We start from the raw sequence: 20,365 nt of genomic DNA on the forward strand, positions 1-20,365 counted from the left end.
CCACCGCTTTTAATGCTTCCCAGACCACTCCCACAGGGACCTCGCCGTTGTCATTGACCTCCAGGTATCTCTCAATACACCCCCGCACTCTTGCACACACTCCCTCATCCGCCATCAGTCCCACATCTAATCGCCAGAGTGTTCTCTGCTCCCTGTCCTCTCCCACTTCCAGGTCCACCCAATGTGGGGCATGATCCGAGACCGCTATGGCTGAGTACTCAGCTTCTTCCACCCTAGAGATCAACGACCTTCCCAACACAAAAAAATCTATCCGGGAGTACACTTTATGGACATGGGAGAAGAAGGAAAACTCCCTAGCCCTAGGTCTAAGAAATCGCCATGGATCCACTCCCCCCATTTGGTCCATAAACCCCTTAAGTACTTTGGCCGCTCCCGGCCTTCTTCCGGTCCTTGAGCTGGATCTATCTAGCCCCGGGTCCAGCACCGTATTAAAGTCCCCTCCTAAAATCAAGTTTCCTGCCTTCAGGTCCGGTAAACGCCCCAGCATCTGTCTCATGAATCCCGCATCGTCCCAATTTGGGGCATACACATTAACCAACACGACCTCCATTCCCTCCAGCCTACCACTCACCATTACATATCTACCTCCGCTATCTGCTACGATGTTCTTTGCTACAAATGCTACCCGTTTCCCCACCAAAATGGCCACCCCTCTGTTCTTTGCGTCCAGTCCTGAGTGGAACACCTGTCCCACCCATCCTTTCCTTAGCCTAACTTGGTCCGCCACCTTTAGGTGCGTCTCTTGGAGCATAACCACGTCTGCCCTTAGTCCTTTCAAATGCGCGAGCACTCGGGCCCTTTTTATCGGTCCGTACAGGCCTCTCACGTTCCACGTGATCAGCCTCACTAGGGGGATACCTGCCCCTCTCCCGTGTCGACTAGCCATTACCTTCTCTAGGCCAGTCCCATATCCCGCCTCCGCGCTCCCGCTCGCTCCCCCAGCGTCGCACACCATCCCCGCCCACCCACTCTTTAGCCATTTCCTTTTGGATTTCCGCAGCAGCAACCCAGTTGTCCCCCCGCCCCGCTAGATCCCTATCTAGCATGATTGCTCCCCCCATATCACTTCCGTAAGTCAGCTGACTTCAACTGACCCCGGCTACTCCTGCTCACTCCTCGACCCCCCCGTGTGGGGGAACTCCCATCCGCCTTGCGCCTGTCTTCCCGCCTTATTCTTTCTGGCGCGGGAACATCCCTTTACCTGACCCGCCTCTTATGGCGCAGCTCCCTTTCCCCTCCCCCTCTCCTTCCCCATTCTCCGACTATGTCCCGTCTTTTCCCCCTCACCGGCACCCACATTTCCCCAATGTCTTCCCCCTTCCCTGTTTACTTCTCACTTAACTTCCACCTTAACATTAACAAAAACAATAACAATAACATTTCCTGCAGCATCAGTCCCTCAGTTCAGGTCCAATTTCTCTTCTTTGATGAAGGACCATGCTTCCTCTGCTGTCTCGAAATAATAGTGTCTCTCCTGATACGTGACCCATAGTCTTGCCGGCTGCAGCATCCCAAACTTCACCTTCCTTTTATGCAACACCTCTTTGGCTCGGTTGAAGCTCGCCCTCCTTCTCGCCACCTCCGCACTCCAATCCTGGTATATCCGTACCACAGCATTCTCCCATCTGCTACTCCGCATCTTTTTAGCCCATCTCAGGACCTCTTCTCTGACCTTAAGGCGGTAAAATCGCACGATTATCGCCCTCGGTGGTTCTCCCGCTTTTGGTCTTCTCGCCGGAATCCGATTTGCCCACTCCACCTCCATGGGGCCCGCAGGGGCCTCAGCACCCATCAGTGAGCTCAGCATCTTACTTGCGTACTCTCCACAGTCCACTCCTTCCACACCCTCAGGGAGACCTAGTATCCGAAGGTTCTTCCTTCGCGCTCCGTTTTCTAGGGCCTCGATCCTTTCAGTACACTTTTTATGAAGTGCCTCGTGCGTCTGCGTCTTAACCGCCAGGCCCAGGATCTCGTCCTCAATATCTGTCACCTTCTGCTCTACCACGCGGAGCTTAGTCTCCTGGGTCTTTAATGTCTCCTTGAGCCCCTCAATTGCCTGTAGCATCGGGGTCAGCACCTCCCTCTTCAGCAGCTCCACGCACCGTCTCACGATTTCATCCTGCTCAGGCCCCCATGTGGCCTGCGCTTTCTCCGCCGCCATCTTGTACTTTTCTCTTTCTGACCCTTTGGTCGGCGATTCCTCGCGCTGCAGCCGCCGCCGCCGTTTTTTTCCTCCTTCGTTTGGGGGGACTCCCTTCTCACACACCCCACACCAGGTTGCGTCGTCGAAACATTCCCCGTTGGGGCTCTTAAAAGAGCCCGAAGGTCCGTCGGAGCTGGAGCCGCCGAAGCGTGCGGCTAGCTCGGCATCACCGCAACCGGAAGTCCCTTCAGTGGCCTTGATGAGATCTTTTCACAGTTGTTCCCTCTGCTGCTAGAATTCACCTTTGATACAGGCCCTCAGGTCAGCTTGCAGCTTTAAGCTTGCCCTTCCCCCGCCTGCATGCTGGAAGAGGCCCTGTTTATCCTGCAGTTGCAGCCAAATCTTTTACTGTTTCTGCTATGTCTGGGAACCAAGAGACATACCCTTCCTGGGGGACACTGTCGGGGGAATGCTGCAGCCTTCTTCCCACACCGGGAAATGGCAAACAAATGCCGTGGGGGCCCTGTAACGAGCCCAAAAGTCCGTTCCAAGCAGGAGCTACCGAATATGCGACCTAGCTCTGCATAGCCGCACCCGGAAGTCCGGCCTTCAGTGTTTATTGATATCACATGGAGTGAATCGTATTGGCTGAAGACTGACATCTGTGATGGATCACCCACTCGGCTCTTCTGGCTGAAGATTGTTGTGAATGCTTCAGTCTTTTTTACTGATGGGCTGGACCACTCCATCACTGAGGATGGGGATATTTTGTGGAGCCTCCTCGTCCAGTGTGCAGTTTAATTGTCCACCACCATTCATGACTGGATGTGGTTGGCTTGAATCTGATCTCTCAGTTGTGGAATCGCTTAGCTCTGTTTATTACTTGCTACTTATGCTGTTTGGCACACGAGTGGCCGTGTCGTGTAGCTTCACCATGTTGACACCTCATTTTTCGGTATGCCATGTTGCTCCTGACATGCTCTCCTGCACTTGTCATTGAATCAGGGTTGATCCCCTGGACTGGTGATAATGGTAGAGTGGGGGATATGCCGGGCCATGAGTTTACAGATTGTGGTTGAGTACAATTCTGCTGCTGCTGCTGATGTCCCACGGCGCTTCATGGATGCCCAGTCTGTTCAAAGTCTATCCCATTTATCTTGGTGGTAGTGCCACACAACACGATGGAGGGTATCCTCAATGTGAAGATGGGACTACACCTCCTCAAGGACTGTGTGATGGTCACTTCTACTGATACTGCCATGGACAGATGCATCTGCGGCAGGCAGGTTGGTGAGGGTGAGGTCTAGAATGTTTTTCCCTTTGTTGGTTCCCTCACCGCCTGCCGCAGACCCAGTCGAACAGTTATGTAGTTTAGGACCCGGTCAGCTCGGTCTGTGATGGTACTACCGAGCGCTCTTGGCAATGGACATTGAAGTCCCCCACCCCGAGTACATTCTGTGCCCTTACCACCCTCAGTGCTTCCTCCAAGTGGTGTTCAACATGGAAGAGTAATGATTCATCAGCTGATGGTGGCCGGTACTTGGTAATCAGCAGGAGATTTCCTTGCCCACGTTTGACCTGGTGCCATTACATTTCATGGGGTCCGGAGTTGGGTGTTCAGGACTCCATGGGAAACTCCCTCCCGATTGTACCACTGTGTCACCACCTCTTCTGGGTCTGTTCTGCTGATGGCACAGGACTTACCCAGGGATGGTGATAGTGGCGTCTGGGAAGTTGGGAAGTCATCTGTATGATACTGCGAGTATGACCATGTCAGGCTGTTTCTTGGCTAGTCTGTGCGACAGCTCTTCCACTTTTGACACAAACACCCAGATGTTAGTGAGGAGGATTTTGCAGAGTTGGCCTGGCTGGGTTTGCCATTTTTAACTTGTGTCTCGGTCGATGCTGGGTGGTCTGTCCGGTTTCATTCCTTTTAGGATTTTCAGCGGTTTGATACAACTGAATGGCCGTTTCAGAGTCAACCACATTGCTGTGAATCAGGGGTCACATGTAGGCCAGACCAGATAAGGACGGCAGATTTCCTTCCCTCAAGGACATTAGTGAACCAGATGGTTTTACAACAATGCTGTAGTTTTGCCATCAGCATTCCTGAATTATTCATTAATTCAGTTTAAATTCCTCCAAATTGTCTGGTGCCATTTGAACGCTCAATCTCCAGAGCATTCGTCCGGTGACATCACGACACTACACTACCATTCGCATCTGTGAAGAGAGAAGGGAATTAACGTTTTGACTCTTTGTCAAAGCTGTTGGGTTTTGGGAAATCAGTGATCCAATCAGAGACAGGTCGGTGGGATTGGGAATGAATGATCCAATCAGAGAGCGGTTGGTAGGGATTGGGAATTAATGATCCAATCAGAGAGAGGTTGGTAGGGATTGGGAATTAATGATCCAATCAGAGAGAGGTTGGTGAGAGCAGGTGATCTGACATTGGGCATTGGAACCGCTCCCTCTAGTCTGCCTGATTGTTTGTTCCTTACCTGACTGTGTCGATTCTCTCCGTACTTTCCATTGAGGTTGGCACGGTGACAGTTCTTATACCACCAGGCTCCCTTGTAAGACGAGGCACAATTTGTGATAGCTACATCATTGTCCCGATCCTTGGTGGAAAATGGGCGTCCCTGATGATAGGACAGTGAGTCCCCTGTGGATATAGAGTCATAAGAGTGATTAGAGACACATAGGCCACTTGCCCCATTGAGTCCATGTTGGTCCCTTGAAGGGTAACCAAATCAGTCCCATCACCCTGCTCAATCACCGTATCTCCACTGAGCCTGCTCCGCCATTCAATCATGGCTGATATTTTTCTCATCCCCATTCTCTTGCCTTCTCCCCATAACTCCGGCTTCTCTGAAACCCCAAATATCGCCACCAAAGGGTCCGGGTCCACCTCCTCCTCCACTACCCCAGCTAAGACCACGAACAATCCCGCCCAGAATCTTCCCAATTTTTCGCAACCCCGAAACATGTGCGCGTGATTCGCTGGCCCCTGCCCACACCTCTCGCACTCATCTGCTACCCCTGAAAGAACCCACTCATTCTCGCCGAGTCATATGCACCCTGTGCACCACCTTAAACTGTATCAGGCTCATCCTTGCACAAGAGGAAGTCCCGTTTATGCTACGCAATGCCTCATTCTGTACTGCCCAATTGATCTCCCTTCCCAACTCCGCTACCCATTTCTCCTTGATCTTCACCACCCCCTCGCCTCCCTGAACCCCCTGCCACTTGTATATATCCCCAATTCCTCCCCCTCCTTCCACATCCGGAAGCAGCAGTCGCTCCAGCAGGGTGTATCCTGGCAACCTAAGGAAACACCTCCAGACCTTTCGCGCAAAGTCCCTAACCTGCAGATATCTGAACTCATTCCTCCTCGGCAGCTCTTCCCTCTCTCTTAGCCCCTCCAGACTGGTGAACCCTTCCTCCAAATACAGATCCCTCACCTAGACCAGCCCTTGGTGCCACATACAGCAACCGTATCCATGCCACAAATCTCAGCCCAAACCCAAACCTTCCCAAAACCTTTAACAAGTACTGCCAGTCCACCCAATCAAATGCCTTCTCCGCGTCCATGGACACCACCACCTCCGGTACCAGAACCCCCGACGGATTCATCATCACATTCAACAGCCACCTTATATTACTCGCGAGCTGCCTGCCCTTCACAAAGCCTGTTTGATCTTCTGCCACCACCCCGTGGATACAGTTCTCCATCCTCCCCGCCAACAACTTAGTCAATACTTTCACATCCATGTTCAATAGTGATATGGGCCTATACGACCCACATTCCACTGGGTCCTTCCTCTTTTTCGGGATTAGTGTGATTACTGCCTGCGTCATCATCTCCGGCAGCTCCCCCTTCTCCAGTGCTTCATTAAACGCCCCCAACAGATATGGTGCCAGGTCCGCCGCAAATCCCTTATAAAATTCTGCCGGGTACCCATCCGGCCCAGGGGCCTCCCCAACTTCATACCCCTGATCCTATCCAGCACCTCCCTCAGCACCAGGGGCTCCTCCAATGCCTGCCTCTTTGTTTCCTCCACCTGGGGAAATTCCAGCTCGTCCAGAAACCGCCCCATGGCTGCTCTCCTCCCGGGTCTGCCTCATTAAGTCCCTGGTAGTACTCCCTAAATGCCTCATTTATCTTCCTTGGCTCTGACACTACATCCCCATCCCCAGCCCTTCAATATTTCCCAAGACACAGCCTGCCTCCGCAACTGGTGCAGCAGCATGCGGCTCGCCTTCTCCCCAGACTCATATTGCAACCCCCTTGCCCTACGCAGTTGCCCTACCATCCTCCCAGTGGGACGCATGGTCCGAGATAACTATCCCCGCATACTCTGCTCCGTCCACCCCAACCAAAATCTCCCGACTCATTACAAAGTAATCAATCCTCGAATATGAAAAGAAGGAATACTCTCTTCCCCCAGGTTCTGAAAGTGCCATGGATCCACCATACCCACCTCTCTATAAACCCCCCCAGCTCCCTCACCATTCATAACCTACCCATCGACCTGGGGCTCATCTATCCATCCTCGGCTCCAGGACACAGTTAAAACCTCCTCCCATGATCAACTGGTACGTGGCCAAATCCGGGATCGCTGCCAGCAACCCTCTCGTAAAACCCTCATCATCCCAATTTGGAGCATACACATTTACCAACACCACTGGCTCCACTTCCAGTACCCCACTCACAATCACATATTTCCAACTTGGATCCCTCACCTCCTTCGCACTCACAAATCCCATTATTTTGCTCATGAAAATCGCCCCTACCCTCGATTTCGAATCAAACCCTGAGTGAAAAACCTGCCCGACCCACCCCTTCCTTAACCTAACCTGGTCCTTCACACGGAGATGCATCTCCTGCAGAAAGACCACCCCCGCTTTCAAGCTCCTGAGGTGCACAAACACCTGCGACCTTTTAACCAGACAATTCCATCCCCGGATGTTCCATGGTACCAGCCTTACCGTTACGCCTCCAATCCCCTCTACTGTCTGTCATCTTCCCGCCCCTTTAATTCCACCCTGTACCTAGCCCATCCCATATGGCTCCTTTCTCCGCCCACGACCATGTCATCTCTCACCTCCTGCCACTTCGCAACAACCTTCCGCCATCTTTCCTCTTTTCCCCTTCCCCCCCTCCCCCGGCCACCCCTCTCGGCCTTCTCCCCCACTACCTCACTTCCGTTCACCAGCATAACCTGCTGGCGCAGCAGCCCCTGCCCAAAGGCACTTACCAATGACCTTTCCTTCACCCCCCCCCCCCCCCACCCCCAACTCCTCAGCTCAAGGAGGAAGGTTTCCTGTTGACCTTACCCTCCCCCATCCAAACAAAGACTTACCTCCAGGCAACCTTCTCCAAAAGCAAACAAACAAATCTTGAACACAAATAGTCCCATAAAACAGGAGGGAGGGACGGGAACATCCATCCCCACATAAACTTTTCACCCCTTACAACCCAACAGTAAACAGCAACCCCCCTCCCCCAAAAATATCTCCCAATCCCTACCTCCACTTCAAACATGCTCCCAACCATTACAAAGTGCCAGCACCCCAGTTCCAAAGCATTGTCCGCTCAGCTCTCCCCCAGTTTATGCTCCTTAATGAAGTCTTGGGCCGCTTCTGGGGTCTCAAAATAATACCTCCGGCCTCCGAAAGTCACCCATAATTTCAGCAGGTAGAGCACCCAAGCCTGATCTGCCGCCGGTACAGAACCGCCTTGGCTTTGTTGAAGCTTGCCCATCGCTTTGCCAACTCGGCTCCAATGTCCTGATAAATTAGGACCCTATTCCCCTTCCAGTCGCAGGTACACTTCTCCCTGGCCCACCATAGAATCTTCTCTTTCTCTTCAAATTTGTGGAGCCACGATCACCGCCCGCGGCGGCTCCCCAGTTCAAGGCTTCTGCCTCAAGGGCCTATGCGCTCGGTCCACTTCAGGTGCCTTATCTAGGACCCCTTCTGCCACCAGCCCCACCAACATCTTTGGGACGTACCTCATGGCACCCACACCTTCCACTCCTTCAGGCAGGCCCACTATTCACAGGTTCTGCCTTCTCGAGGCATTCTCCTGCTCCTCCGCCTTTGTCTTCGACGTTTTACAGAGGTCTCCTAGGAGCCCCACCTCTGCCTCCAGAGTCACTACATGATCGCTGTGGTCCAAGATCACTCCTTCAATCTCCTAAATCTGTGACCCCTGCACCTCCAAACACTTCTCCACCCTTTCGAAAGAACTCTTCAGGGGTGCCACCGCTTCTTCAATGGCCTTTGCGAGATCTTCCTGCATTTGTTCCCTCTGCTGCTGGAATTCAGCTTTAATAAAGGCCATCAAGTCAAGTTGAAGCCTTCCAGCTTGCATCAGCCCTTCCCCCGCCTGAATGCTTACAGTGGTTGTAAGCATTCTGCTCCAGCTTTTCAGCCAAATCTCTCTGTTTTTTGCTGCGTATGGTAACCAGCAGACACACCACTCCCGGGGGAAATTACTCCTCCAACATTCACCTATGTCTTTTCATCAAAATTCCACCCAGTATTGGTTAAAAAGAGCTCTTTCCTGTGACTTTGAGCAGGAGCTGCCCTGTATGTGACCACTCACTCCATGGCCAGCAGCGGAAGTCAGGGGTACATCCCTGCTCTTGTATTCTAGCCCTCTCGACATGAATGCTAACATTGCATTTGCCTTCTTAACTGCCGACTGAACCTGCACATTAACCTTAAGAGAATCGTGAACAAGGACTCCCAAGTCCCTTTGTGCTTCTGATTTCCGAAGCATTTCCCCATTTAGAAAATAGTCCATTTCTCCTTCCAAAGTGCAGAACCTCACACTTTTCCACATTGTCTTCCATCTGCCACTTCATTGCCTGCTCTCCTAGCCTGTCCAAGTCCTTCTGCAGCGCCCTGCTTCCTCAATACTACCTGTCCCTCTACAGATCTTTGTATCATCTGCAAACTTAGCAACAGGGCCTTCAGTTCCTCTTCCAGATCATTAATGTATGCTGTGAACAGTTGTGGTCCCAGCACCGACCCCCGAGGCACACCACTAGTCACCGGCTGCCACTCTCTGCCTTCTGCCAGTCAGCCAATCCTCTATCCATGCCAGGATCGTATCCTGAGCACTATGGGCTCTTACTTTATTTAACAGTCTCCTGTGCGGCACATTGTCAACGGCCTTCTGGAAATTGAAATAAATCATGTCCACTGGTTCTCCTTTGTCTAACTTCCGTTTTACCTCCTCAGAGAACTCGAACAGATTCGTCAGACATGACCTCCCCTTGACGAAGCCCTGCTGACTCAGTCCTATTTCACCATGCACTTCCAAGTAATCCACGCCCTCATCTTTATTAATAGGCTCTAAAATCTTATCAATCACCAAAGTCAGGCTAACAGGCCTATAATTTCCCGTCTTCTGTCTCCCTCCCTTCTTAAACAGCGGTCCTTCTTCACTCACAATGCTCACTGTCTCTAATATTTCAACTCCTTCCTCTTTAACTGGAATGTCTGAATCATCCCTGTCCTTTGTGAAGGCAGAGACAAATTAATCATTGAGGACCCTGCCCACATTCTGAATCAACCCACAAGTTACCATGTAAGTCTCTGACAGGCCCTACCTTTTGCTTAATTATTCTCTTGCTCTTAATGTATTGGTTTTCGTTGATTTTACCTGTCAATATGTTTTGTCTCCTTTTTGTTTTTCTAATTTCCATTTTTACTTCATCCCTGTGCTTTATATCCTCAAGGCTTTCTACCATATTAAGGGATGGATTCTCTGCTGCCTGCTGCAAAGTTGCAGATGCAGCGGAGAATCCAGCGTAGTCTAAAAAATGGGATCGGCGCCTAGTTCCGATGTTCCGGACCCTGCTGGCAACGGCATCAAGGCTCACACTCTGCATCAGCAGGAGGATGCAAATAGATCGAACTGGCTCATTTTCATCCTCTTAATGGGCTGGGCACAGGATTCTCCAAGCCCGCGTCATTATCCATCCTCTGGACTGGGATTCACATGGGCGAGAATTGGCGCAGGTATTTCCCAGCATGGCCTTGGTGTGGTGAACCTTGTGGTGGGCCAAGGTGGTAACTCTTTGGGGGAGTTGCCCCCAAAGTCCATCGGATGCCTCCCCTCATCCGAGAAAATTCTTAGAAAGGGAATACCACATCAGTTCGGTTTGAATCCCCTCAGTTCTTTAATTTGCAAGGCTTTCATTCACATCAATGCAAAATTGATTTTACTAGGCTGTGATTGACAGCTTGCACACATTGCCAGCTGTCTGGATTGTGTAATCTTATTTCCCTTCACGCTTGAGTGGATTTCAAGAACCCTGCTATGAAACAACCACAATGCTTATAAACATCTAGCTATGATTGACAGCTCACTGACCACATCAAAGACCATTAAGTTCTCACACTTCCTCTTTTTCTCATCCAAATCATTAGTATATATTGTGAGGAGCTGCAGCCCAAGTTCTGATACCTGTGGTACTCCACTAGTCACAGCCTGCCAACACGGGAATGATGTGTTTATTCCTACTCTGTTTTCTGCCTCTTATGATCTGGTGCATGGTGATGTCAGTGATGAGGGCTTGAGACTTGTATGTTTAAACATAAACCCTTTATTACTTTAACTATTCACAGATCTACGGTATGGCCTTGCATGGTGTTGGTTCCATGCACGTAGGCTGGTAACTTCTTTTCAAAAATATTTTTATTCTCCTTTTTCACATTTTCTCCCAAATTTAGACCCAACAATAAACATCAATCCCCATATCAATAACAACAATTCCATCCTCCCACCAAACCCCCAAACATTAGCCCGCATGTTCACACAAACAAATGACAAAAAGGAATCAGGAATCACCCATAGTCACCATTAACACATACAGTGTTAACGTTCGATGTAATCCAATTCTCTAAAGTGCATTATGAATAACGCCCAGGAATTGAAGAACCATTCCATCCTTCCCCTCAGTCCAAATTTGACCTTCTCAAGAGTCAAGAATTTCAACAGGTCCCCCCGTCACACCTGGGCACAGGGTGGAGAGGTTGATCTCCATCCCAATAGGATCTGCTTTCGGGTGATCAACGAGGCGAAGGCTACAACATCTGCCTCCGAACCCGTTTCCAACCCTGGCTGGTCCAACACCCCAAATATGGCCTCCAGAGGGCCCGGGTCCAGTTTCATGTGCACCACTTTAGAGATTACCCTAAACACCTCCTTCCTGTAATCCTCCAGGATCAGGACCAAAACATATGAACGTGGTTTGCGGGCCCACCCCGCAATGTTTACACATACTTCTACCCCCTCAAAGAGCCGGTCCGCCCTTGTGAAGTGTGCTCTATATACCACCTTCCGCTGTATCAGCCCCAAACTCGCACATGAGGTGGAGGCGTTCATCCTCCGGAACAGCTCACACCAGAAGCCCTCCTCCATACCCTCTCCCAACTCTTCCTCCCACTTTGCCTTGATCCCTTCCAGCCTTGTCCTCTTCCAAAATAGCCCTGTAATCCACCGATACTACCTCCTTATCCAGTCCCCCTGTCGTCAGTACCTCCTCCAGCAATGTGGAAGCCGGCTCTACTGGGAAGCTCTGTATCTCCTTTCTGGCAAAGTCTCGAACCTGCATGTATCTAAATATTTCCCCCTGCTCCAGCCCATACTTCGCTCCCAGCTCCTGCAAACCGACCCCCAAGAAACAAATCTTTTAGTGTCCTAATTCCTTTCTCCTCCTATCTCCAAAAATCTCCATCCCACTTCCCTGGCTTGAATCGGCATTTCCCTTGACCCTGCCCCCAACCCAAAGTGCTGGCGAAACTGCCTCCAAATTCTCAACAAAGCTATTACTACCGGACTCCCTGAGTATCTCCCCGGGGCCGTCGGGAGCGGTGCTTTGCTAGCGCCTTCAATCCCGACCCCCTACACAAACTCTCCTCCATTCTGACCCAGTGGGAGTCAACCCCTCTGACCCAGCTCAGTAACTTCTCCACATTCGCTGCCCAGTAATAATACATCAGGTTCTGAATACCCAAACCCCCGCCTGCCTTCCTCTTTGTAGTCGCACCTTTCTAATTCTGGCCACCTACCCTCCCCATATGAACGAGGTAGTCATCCCTTCAATCCCTCTAAAAACATGCCTTTGACAAGAAAATCGGCAGGCATTGGAAAATAAACAGAAATCGCGGCAACACATTAATTTTAACCGCCTGTACCCGACCCGCCAGTGACAGAGGGAGACTATCCCACCTTGCCAGATAAGTTTTCACCCTCCCCACCAAACTAGAAATGTTGTACCTACGGAGCCCCCCCCAATCCCGAGCAACCTGCACCCCCAGGTATCTAAAGTGAGTCCCTGCCCTACGGAATAGCAGCCCCTCCCACCCCTGCCCCCACCCCGGCTGAGACACCACAAAATATTCACTCTTGTCCAGATTTAATTTGTACCCCGAGAAGGACCCAAACACCCGAAGCAGCTCCAGTATTCCCCCTATTGACACACTCGGTTCCGACACGTATAATAAGTCATCGGCATACAAGAACATCCTATGCTCTATCCCCCCCCGCACTATTCCTTTCCATACCCCCAAACTTCTTAACGCGATGGCCAATGGCTCAATCGCGAGTGCAAATAGCAGGGGGGACATAGGACATCCCTGCCTAGTCCCATGGTGGAGAGAAAAGTATCCCGAGCTGATGTTATTTGTGCGGACACTCGCCCTCGGCTCCTTATATAGTAGCTTTACCCAGTCCACAAATCTTGGTCCAATCCCAAACCGCTCCAGAACGACCATCAAGTACCCCCATTCTACCCGGTCAAACGCTTTCTCGGCGTCCAATGCCACAACCTCCTCTGTTTCCTTCCTCTCCGCCGGTGCCGTAACCACGTTCCTAATGTTCGGAAAGAGCTGCCTCCCTCTCACAAACCTATCTGATCTTCACCTATCACCTTCGGGAGGCACCCCTCTCGCCTACCTGCCAGTACCTTCGCCAGTGCGTCCACGTTTAAAAGTGATATGGTCCTATACCACCCACACTCCGTTGGATCCTTATCTTTCTTAAGTAACAGGGAAATCGATGCCTGCCCCAAAGTTTATGGCAACATCCCCTTCCCTGTCGCCTCCTCAAACATCCCCACCATCAGCGGCACCAGCTTATCTTTGAATTTTTTACAATATTCCACCGGAAACCCATCCGGCCCTGCCACCTTCTCCGACTGCGTCCTCCCAATCGCATCTTTTATCTCCTGCTCCACTATTGCTCCCTCTAATGTAGCCCTGTCCCCCTCCCCTAACCTCGGGTACTCCAGCCCATCTCGAAATTCCTGCATCTCCTTGCCTCCCCCAGGTGGCTCTGACCTGCACAACTCTCAGAGAATTCCTTAAAGACCTTATTAATCTGATCTGGAGCTACCACCAACTTCCCTGCCCTGTCCCGCACCTGGACAATTTCCCTTGTCGCAGTCTCCCTCCGGAGCTGTCCCGCCAACATACTTCCTTCTTCCTAATGTTCCTATGTAAACAGTCCAACTAGGGAAGGGGCGGTACTGGACCTGGTATTGGGGAATGAGCCCGGCCAGGTGGTAGATGTTTCAGTAGGGGAGCATTTCGGTAACAGTGACCACAATTCAGTAAGTTTTAAAGTACTGGTGGACAAGGATAAGAGTGGTCCGAGGATGAATGTGCTAAATTGGGGGAAGGCTAATTATAACAATATTAGGCGGGAACTGAAGAACATAGATTGGGGGCGGATGTTTGAGGGCAAATCAACATCTGACATGTGGGAGGCTTTCAAGTGTCAGTTGAAAGGAATACAGGACAGGCATGTTCCTGTGAGGAAGAAAGATAAATACGGCAATTTTCGGGAACCTTGGATGACGAGTGATATTGTAGGCCTCGTCAAAAAGAAAAAGGAGGCATTTGTCAGGGCTAAAAGGCTGGGAACAGACGAAGCCTGTGTGGCATATAAGGAAAGTAGGAAGGAACTTAAGCAAGGAGTCAGGAGGGCTAGAAGGGGTCATGAAAAGGCATTGGCAAATAGGGTTAAGGAAAATCCCAAGGCTTTTTACACTTACATAAAAAGTAAGAGGGTAGCCAGGGAAAGGGTTGGCCCACTGAAGGATAGGCAAGGGAATCTATGTGTGGAGCCAGAGGAAATGGGCGAGGTACTAAATGAATACTTTGCATCAGTATTCACCAAAGAGAAGGAATTGGTAGATGTTGAGTCTGGAGAAGGGGGTGTAGATAGCCTGGGTCACATTGTGATCCAAAAAGACGAGGTGTTGGGTGTCTTAAAAAATATTAAGGTAGATAAGTCCCCAGGGCCGGATGGGATCTACCCCAGAATACTGAAGGAGGCTGGAGAGGAAATTGCTGAGGCCTTGACAGAAATCTTTGGATCCTCGCTGTCTTCAGGGGATGTCCCGGAGGACTGGAGAATAGCCAATGTTGTTCCTCTGTTTAAGAAGGGTGGCAGGGATAATCCCGGGAACTACAGGCCGGTGAGCCTTACTTCAGTGGTAGGGAAATTACTGGAGAGAATTCTTCGAGACAGGATCTACTCCCATTTGGAAGCAAATGGACGTATTAGTGAGAGGCAGCACGGTTTTGTGAAGGGGAGGTCGTGTCTCACTAACTTGATAGATTTTTTCGAGGAGGTCACTAAGATGATTGATGCAGGTAGGGCAGTAGATGTTGTCTATATGGACTTCAGTAAGGCCTTTGACAAGGTCCCTCATGGTAGACTGGTACAAAAGGTGAAGTCACACGGGATCAGGGGTGAACTGGCAAGGTGGATACAGAACTGGCTAGGCCATAGAAGGCAGAGGGTAGCAATGGAGGGATGCTTTTCTAATTGGAGGGCTGTGACCAGTGGTGTTCCACAGGGATCAGTGCTGGGACCTTTGCTCTTTGTAGTATATATAAATGATTTGGAGGAAAATGTAACTGGTCTGATTAGTAAGTTTGCAGACGACACAAAGGTTGGTGGAATTGCGGATAGCGATGAGGACTGTCTGAGGATACAGCAGGATTTAGATTGTCTGGAGACTTGGGCGGAGAGATGGCAGATGGAGTTTAACCTGGACAAATGTGAGGTAATGCATTTTGGAAGGGCTAATGCAGGTAGGGAATATACAGTGAATGGTAGAACCCTCAAGAGTATTGAAAGTCAAAGAGATCTAGGAGTACAGGTCCACAGATCACTGAAAGGGGCTACACAGGTGGAGAAGGTAGTCAAGAAGGCATACGGCATGCTTGCCTTCATTGGCCGGGGCATTGAGTATAAGAATTGGCAAGTCATGTTGCAGCTGTATAGAACCTTAGTTAGGCCACACTTGGAGTATAGTGTTCAATTCTGGTCGCCACACTACCAGAAGGATGTGGAGGCTTTAGAGAGGGTGCAGAAGAGATTTACCAGAATGTTGCCTGGTATGGAGGGCATAAGCTATGAGGAGCGATTGAATAAACTCGGTTTGTTCTCACTGGAACGAAGGAGGTTGAGGGGCGACCTGATAGAGGTATACAAAATTCTGAGGGGCATAGACAGAGTGGATAGTCAGAGGCTTTTCCCCAGGGTAGAGGGGTCAATTACTAGGGGGCATAGGTTTAAGGTGAGAGGGGCAAAGTTTAGAGTAGATGTACGAGGCAAGTTTTTTTACGCAGAGGGTAGTGGGTGCCTGGAACTCACTACCGGAGGAGGTAGTGGAGGCAGGGACGATAGGGACATTTAAGGGGCATCTTGACAAATACATGAATAGGATGGGAATAGAAGGATACGGACCCAGGAAGTGTAGAAGATTGTAGTTTAGTCGGGCAGTATGGTCGGCACGGGCTTGGAGGGCCGAAGGGCCTGTTCCTGTGCTGTACATTTCTTTGTTCTTTGTTCCCGCCTTCTCTCCATGCTCGTAAACTGCACCCCTTGCTCGCCTCAGTTGGCGCACCGCCTTCCTGGTGGACAGTCCGTCAAAGCTCGCCTGTAGTTCCTTCCTCTTTTCCAACTTCGCTGGGTCCCCGTCTTCTGCATATCTCCTATCTAGCTCCATCATCTCATCTATTCCCCTCTGACGCTCCAATCTTTCCTCTTTGTCTAGCCTAGCCTTGAACGAGATCACCTCACCCATCACCACCACCTTTAAAACCTTCCAGACAACCACCTTCAACACCTCCCCCGTGCAGTTAAAACCTACATATTCCTCGATTACTTTTTCAATTATGTCACAGAACACTCGGTCCCCCTGCAGTCCCACGTCTAATTTCCATCCTGGCCTCTGTACCACCCCCTTCTCCAGTACCATATCTACCCAATGCGGAGCGTGATCTTGATATTGCAATTGCCAAGTACTCCGACCCTTTAACCCCAGCCAGCAGCGCCTTCCGCACCATGAAAAAGTCGATCCGCGAGTACACCTTATGGACTGCTGAGAAAAACGAGGACTCCCGCTCCCTTGGGTGCAGAAACCACCAAGGGTCCACCCGTCCCATTTCCACCATTAGCGCAGCCAACGCCTTCGCCCCCCTGACGGGACCAGCGAGCGCGGCCATTACCAGTCCAATCTTGGCTCCTGCACCAAGTTCCAGTCCCCCCCAACTATCAGTTTGTGTGTGTCCAAGTCGGGGATGGCCCCACACACACCTTCTTCGGGAATCCCACATCATCCCAATTGGGGCCGTATACACTTACCAGCGCCACTAGCCTCCCCCCCCCCAGCACCCCTGTCACAATCATATATATTTTGCACTGAGTGCTGAATTTGGTGCTTTTTGAGTGCGATAGTGAGAGTTTGGTGACCGAGAGAGTATAAGGCTTCATTTTTATCTAAAGTTTAGTCTTTCTTTTATTTAGTTATTTAACTTAAAAGTTGCTGTTTGGTTTAGAAGAAGGTGAATTTTCAATCAGCTTTAAACAGGCTTCTACTTCTAGGCACTTGCAGCTGGAGCTTGTTAATTAGTTAATTGGATTAGGCCAGTTTTCAGAGGCGAGAGTCACAGTATAAAAGTGAATTTGGTGCTTTTTGAGTGCGATAGTGAGAGTTTGGTGACCGAGGGAGTGCTGAATTTGGTGCTTTTTGAGTGCGATAGTGAGAGTTTGGTGACCGAGGGAGTGCTGAATTTGGTGCTTTTTGAGTGCGATAGTGAGAGTTTGGTGACCGAGAGAGTTAGGTGATGAGGGAGTAAGGTGCTCCTTTCATTTTGTTTCCGACATTTCCGCAAAGAGTGCGAAGAGAGCCAGGAGTTTACAGGAAGTGTAGCTGACTGGGAGCAGAGTCGGAGGGCGGAGATCTAGTTAGTCCACACAGCAGCTATATTCTGTAAGGTAAGAGGGGATGGAGGCTAGGCCAGTTACATGCTCCTCCTGTAGGATGTGGGTGGTGAGGGATACCACCGGTGTCCCCGCTGACTATACCTGCGGGAAGTGCACCCAACTTCAGCTCCTCAAAGACCGTGTTAGGGAACTGGAGCTGAAGCTGGATGAACTTCGGATCATCCGGGAGGCAGAGGGGGTGATTGAGAAGAGTTACAGGGAGGTAACCACACCCAAGGTACAGGACAAGAATAGCTGGGTTACAGTCAGGGGGAAAAAAAATAACAGGCAGACAGTGCAGGGATCCCTCGTGGCCATTCCCCTTCAAAACAAGTATACCGTTTTGGATGCTGTTGGGGGGGATGACCTACCGGGGGAAGGCCCTAGCGGCCAGGTCTCTGGCACTGAGTCTGGCTCTGGGGCTCAGAAGGGAAGGGGGGAGAATAGAAAAGCAATAGTTGTAGGAGATTCAATGGTTAGGGGAATAGATAGGAGATTCTGTGGTCGCGAGCGAGACTCCCGGAAGGTATGTTGCCTCCCGGGTGCCAGGGCCAGGGATGTCTCGGATCGTGTCTTCAGGATCCTTAAGGGGAGGGGGAGCAGCCAGAAGTCGTGGTGCACATTGGTACCAACGACATAGGTAGGAAAAGGGGTGTGGAGGTAATAAACAAGTTTAGGGAGTTAGGCTGGAAGTTAAAAGCCAGGACAGACAGAGTTGTCATCTCTGGTTTGTTGCCGGTGCCACGTGATAGCGAGGCTAGGAATAGGGAGAGAGTGCAGTTGAACACGTGGCTGCAGGAATGGTGTAGGAGGGAGGGCTTCAGGTATTTGGATAATTGGAGCGCATTCTGGGGAAGGTGGGTCCTGTACAAGCAGGACGGGTTGCATCTGAACCAGAGGGGCACCAATATCCTGGGAGGGAGGTTTGCTAGTACTCTTCGGGAGGGTTTAAACTAATTTGGCAGGGGAATGGGAACCGGATTTGTAGTCCAGCAACTAAGGTAGCCGATATTCAGGACGCCAAAGCATGTAATGAGGCAGTGGGGAAGGGAACACTGACAAAGGAGAGTATTTGCAGGCACGGAGATGGGTTGAAGTGTGTATACTTCAACGCAAGAAGCATCAGGAATAAGGTGGGTGAACTTAAGGCATGGATCGGTACTTGGGACTACGATGTGGTGGCCATCACGGAAACTTGGATAGAAGAGGGGCAGAAATGGTTGTTGGAGGTCCCTGGTTATAGATGTTTCAATAAGATTAGGGAGGGTGGTAAAAGAGGTGGGGGGGTGGCATTATTAATTAGAGATAGTATAACAGCTGCAGAAAGGCAGTTCGAGGAGTATCACCCTATTGAGGTAGTATGGGTTGAAGTCAGAAATAGGAAAGGAGCAGTCACCTTGTTAGGAGTTTTTTATAGGCCCCCCAATAGTAGCAGAGATGTGGAGGAACAGATTGGGAAACAGATTTTGGAAAGGTGCAGAAGTCATAGGGTAGTAGTCATGGGCGACTTTAACTTCCCAAATATTGAGTGGAAACTCTTTAGATCAAATAGTTTGGATGGGGTGGTGTTTGTGCAGTGTGTCCAGGAAGCTTTTCTAACACAGTATGTAGATTGTCCAACCAGAGGACGGGCAATATTGGATTTAGTACTGGGTAATGAACCAGGGCAAGTGATAGATTTGTTAGTGGGGGAGCATTTTGGAGATAGTGACCACAATTCTGTGACTTTCACTTTAGTAATGGAGAGGGATAGGTACGTGCAACAGGGCAAGGTTTACAATTGGGGGAAGGGTAAATACGATGTTGTCAGACAAGAATTGAAGTGCATAAGTTGGGAACATAGGCTGTCAGGGAAGGACACAAGTGAAATGTGGAACTTGTTCAAGGAACAGGTGCTACGTGTCCTTGATATGTATGTCCCTGTCAGGCAGGGAAGAGATGGTCGAGTGAGGGAACCATGGTTGACAAGAGAGGTTGAATGTCTTGTTAAGAGGAAAAAGGTGACTTATGTAAGGCTGAGGAAACAAGGTTCAGACAGGGCATTGGAGGGATACAAGATAGCCAGGAGGGAACTGAAGAAAGGGATTAGGAGAGCTAAGAGAGGGCATGAACAATCTTTGGCGGGTAGGATCAAGGAAAACCCCAAGGCCTTTTACACATATGTGAGAAATATGAGAATGACTAGAGCGAGGGTAGGTCCGATCAAGGACAGTAGCGGGAGATTGTGTATTGAGTCTGAAGAGATAGGAGAGGTCTTGAATGAGTACTTTTCTTCTGTATTTACAAATGAGAGGGGCGATATTGTTGGAGAGGACAGTGTGAAACAGATTGGTAAGCTCGAGGAAATACTTGTTAGGAAGGAAGATGTGTTGGGCATTTTGAAAAACTTGAGGATAGACAAGTCCCCCGGGCCTGACGGGATATATCCAAGGATTCTATGGGAAGCAAGAGATGAAATTGCAGAGCCGTTGGCAATTATCTTTTCGTCCTCACTGTCAACAGGGGTGGTACCAGGGGATTGGAGAGTGGCGAATGTCGTGCCCCTGTTCAAAAAAGGAACTAGGGATAACCCTGGGAATTACAGGCTAGTTAGTCTTACTTCGGTGGTAGGCAAAGTAATGGAAAGGGTACTGAAGGATAGGATTTCTGAGCATCTGGAAAGACACTGCTTGATTAGGGATAGTCAGCACGGATTTGTGAGGGGTAGGTCTTGCCTTACAAATCTTATTGAATTCTTTGAGGAGGTGACCAAGCATGTGGATGAAGGTAAAGCAGTGGATGTAGTGTACATGGATTTTAGTAAGGCATTTGATAAAGTTCCCCATGGTAGGCTTATGCAGAAAGTAAGGAGGCGTGGGATAGTGGGAAATTTGGCCAGTTAGATAACGAACTGGCTA

General features: G+C 50.2%; 1 protein-coding gene across 6 annotated transcripts in view; it reads right to left on the reverse strand.

The window, feature by feature from the left end:
• Positions 1–20,365, reverse strand: part of tnr (tenascin R (restrictin, janusin)) — a 793,807-nt gene that overhangs the window by 15,941 nt on the left and 757,501 nt on the right. For all 6 annotated transcript variants that reach the window (XM_072511798.1, XM_072511799.1, XM_072511802.1 and 3 more), the window contains one exon: positions 4,666–4,829. In XM_072511798.1, the coding sequence (XP_072367899.1) occupies positions 4,666–4,829 (164 nt within the window). The remainder of the gene's footprint in view (positions 1–4,665; positions 4,830–20,365) is intronic.

Source organism: Scyliorhinus torazame, chromosome 7 (genome assembly GCF_047496885.1).
Source record: "Scyliorhinus torazame isolate Kashiwa2021f chromosome 7, sScyTor2.1, whole genome shotgun sequence".
NCBI lineage: Eukaryota > Metazoa > Chordata > Chondrichthyes > Carcharhiniformes > Scyliorhinidae > Scyliorhinus > Scyliorhinus torazame.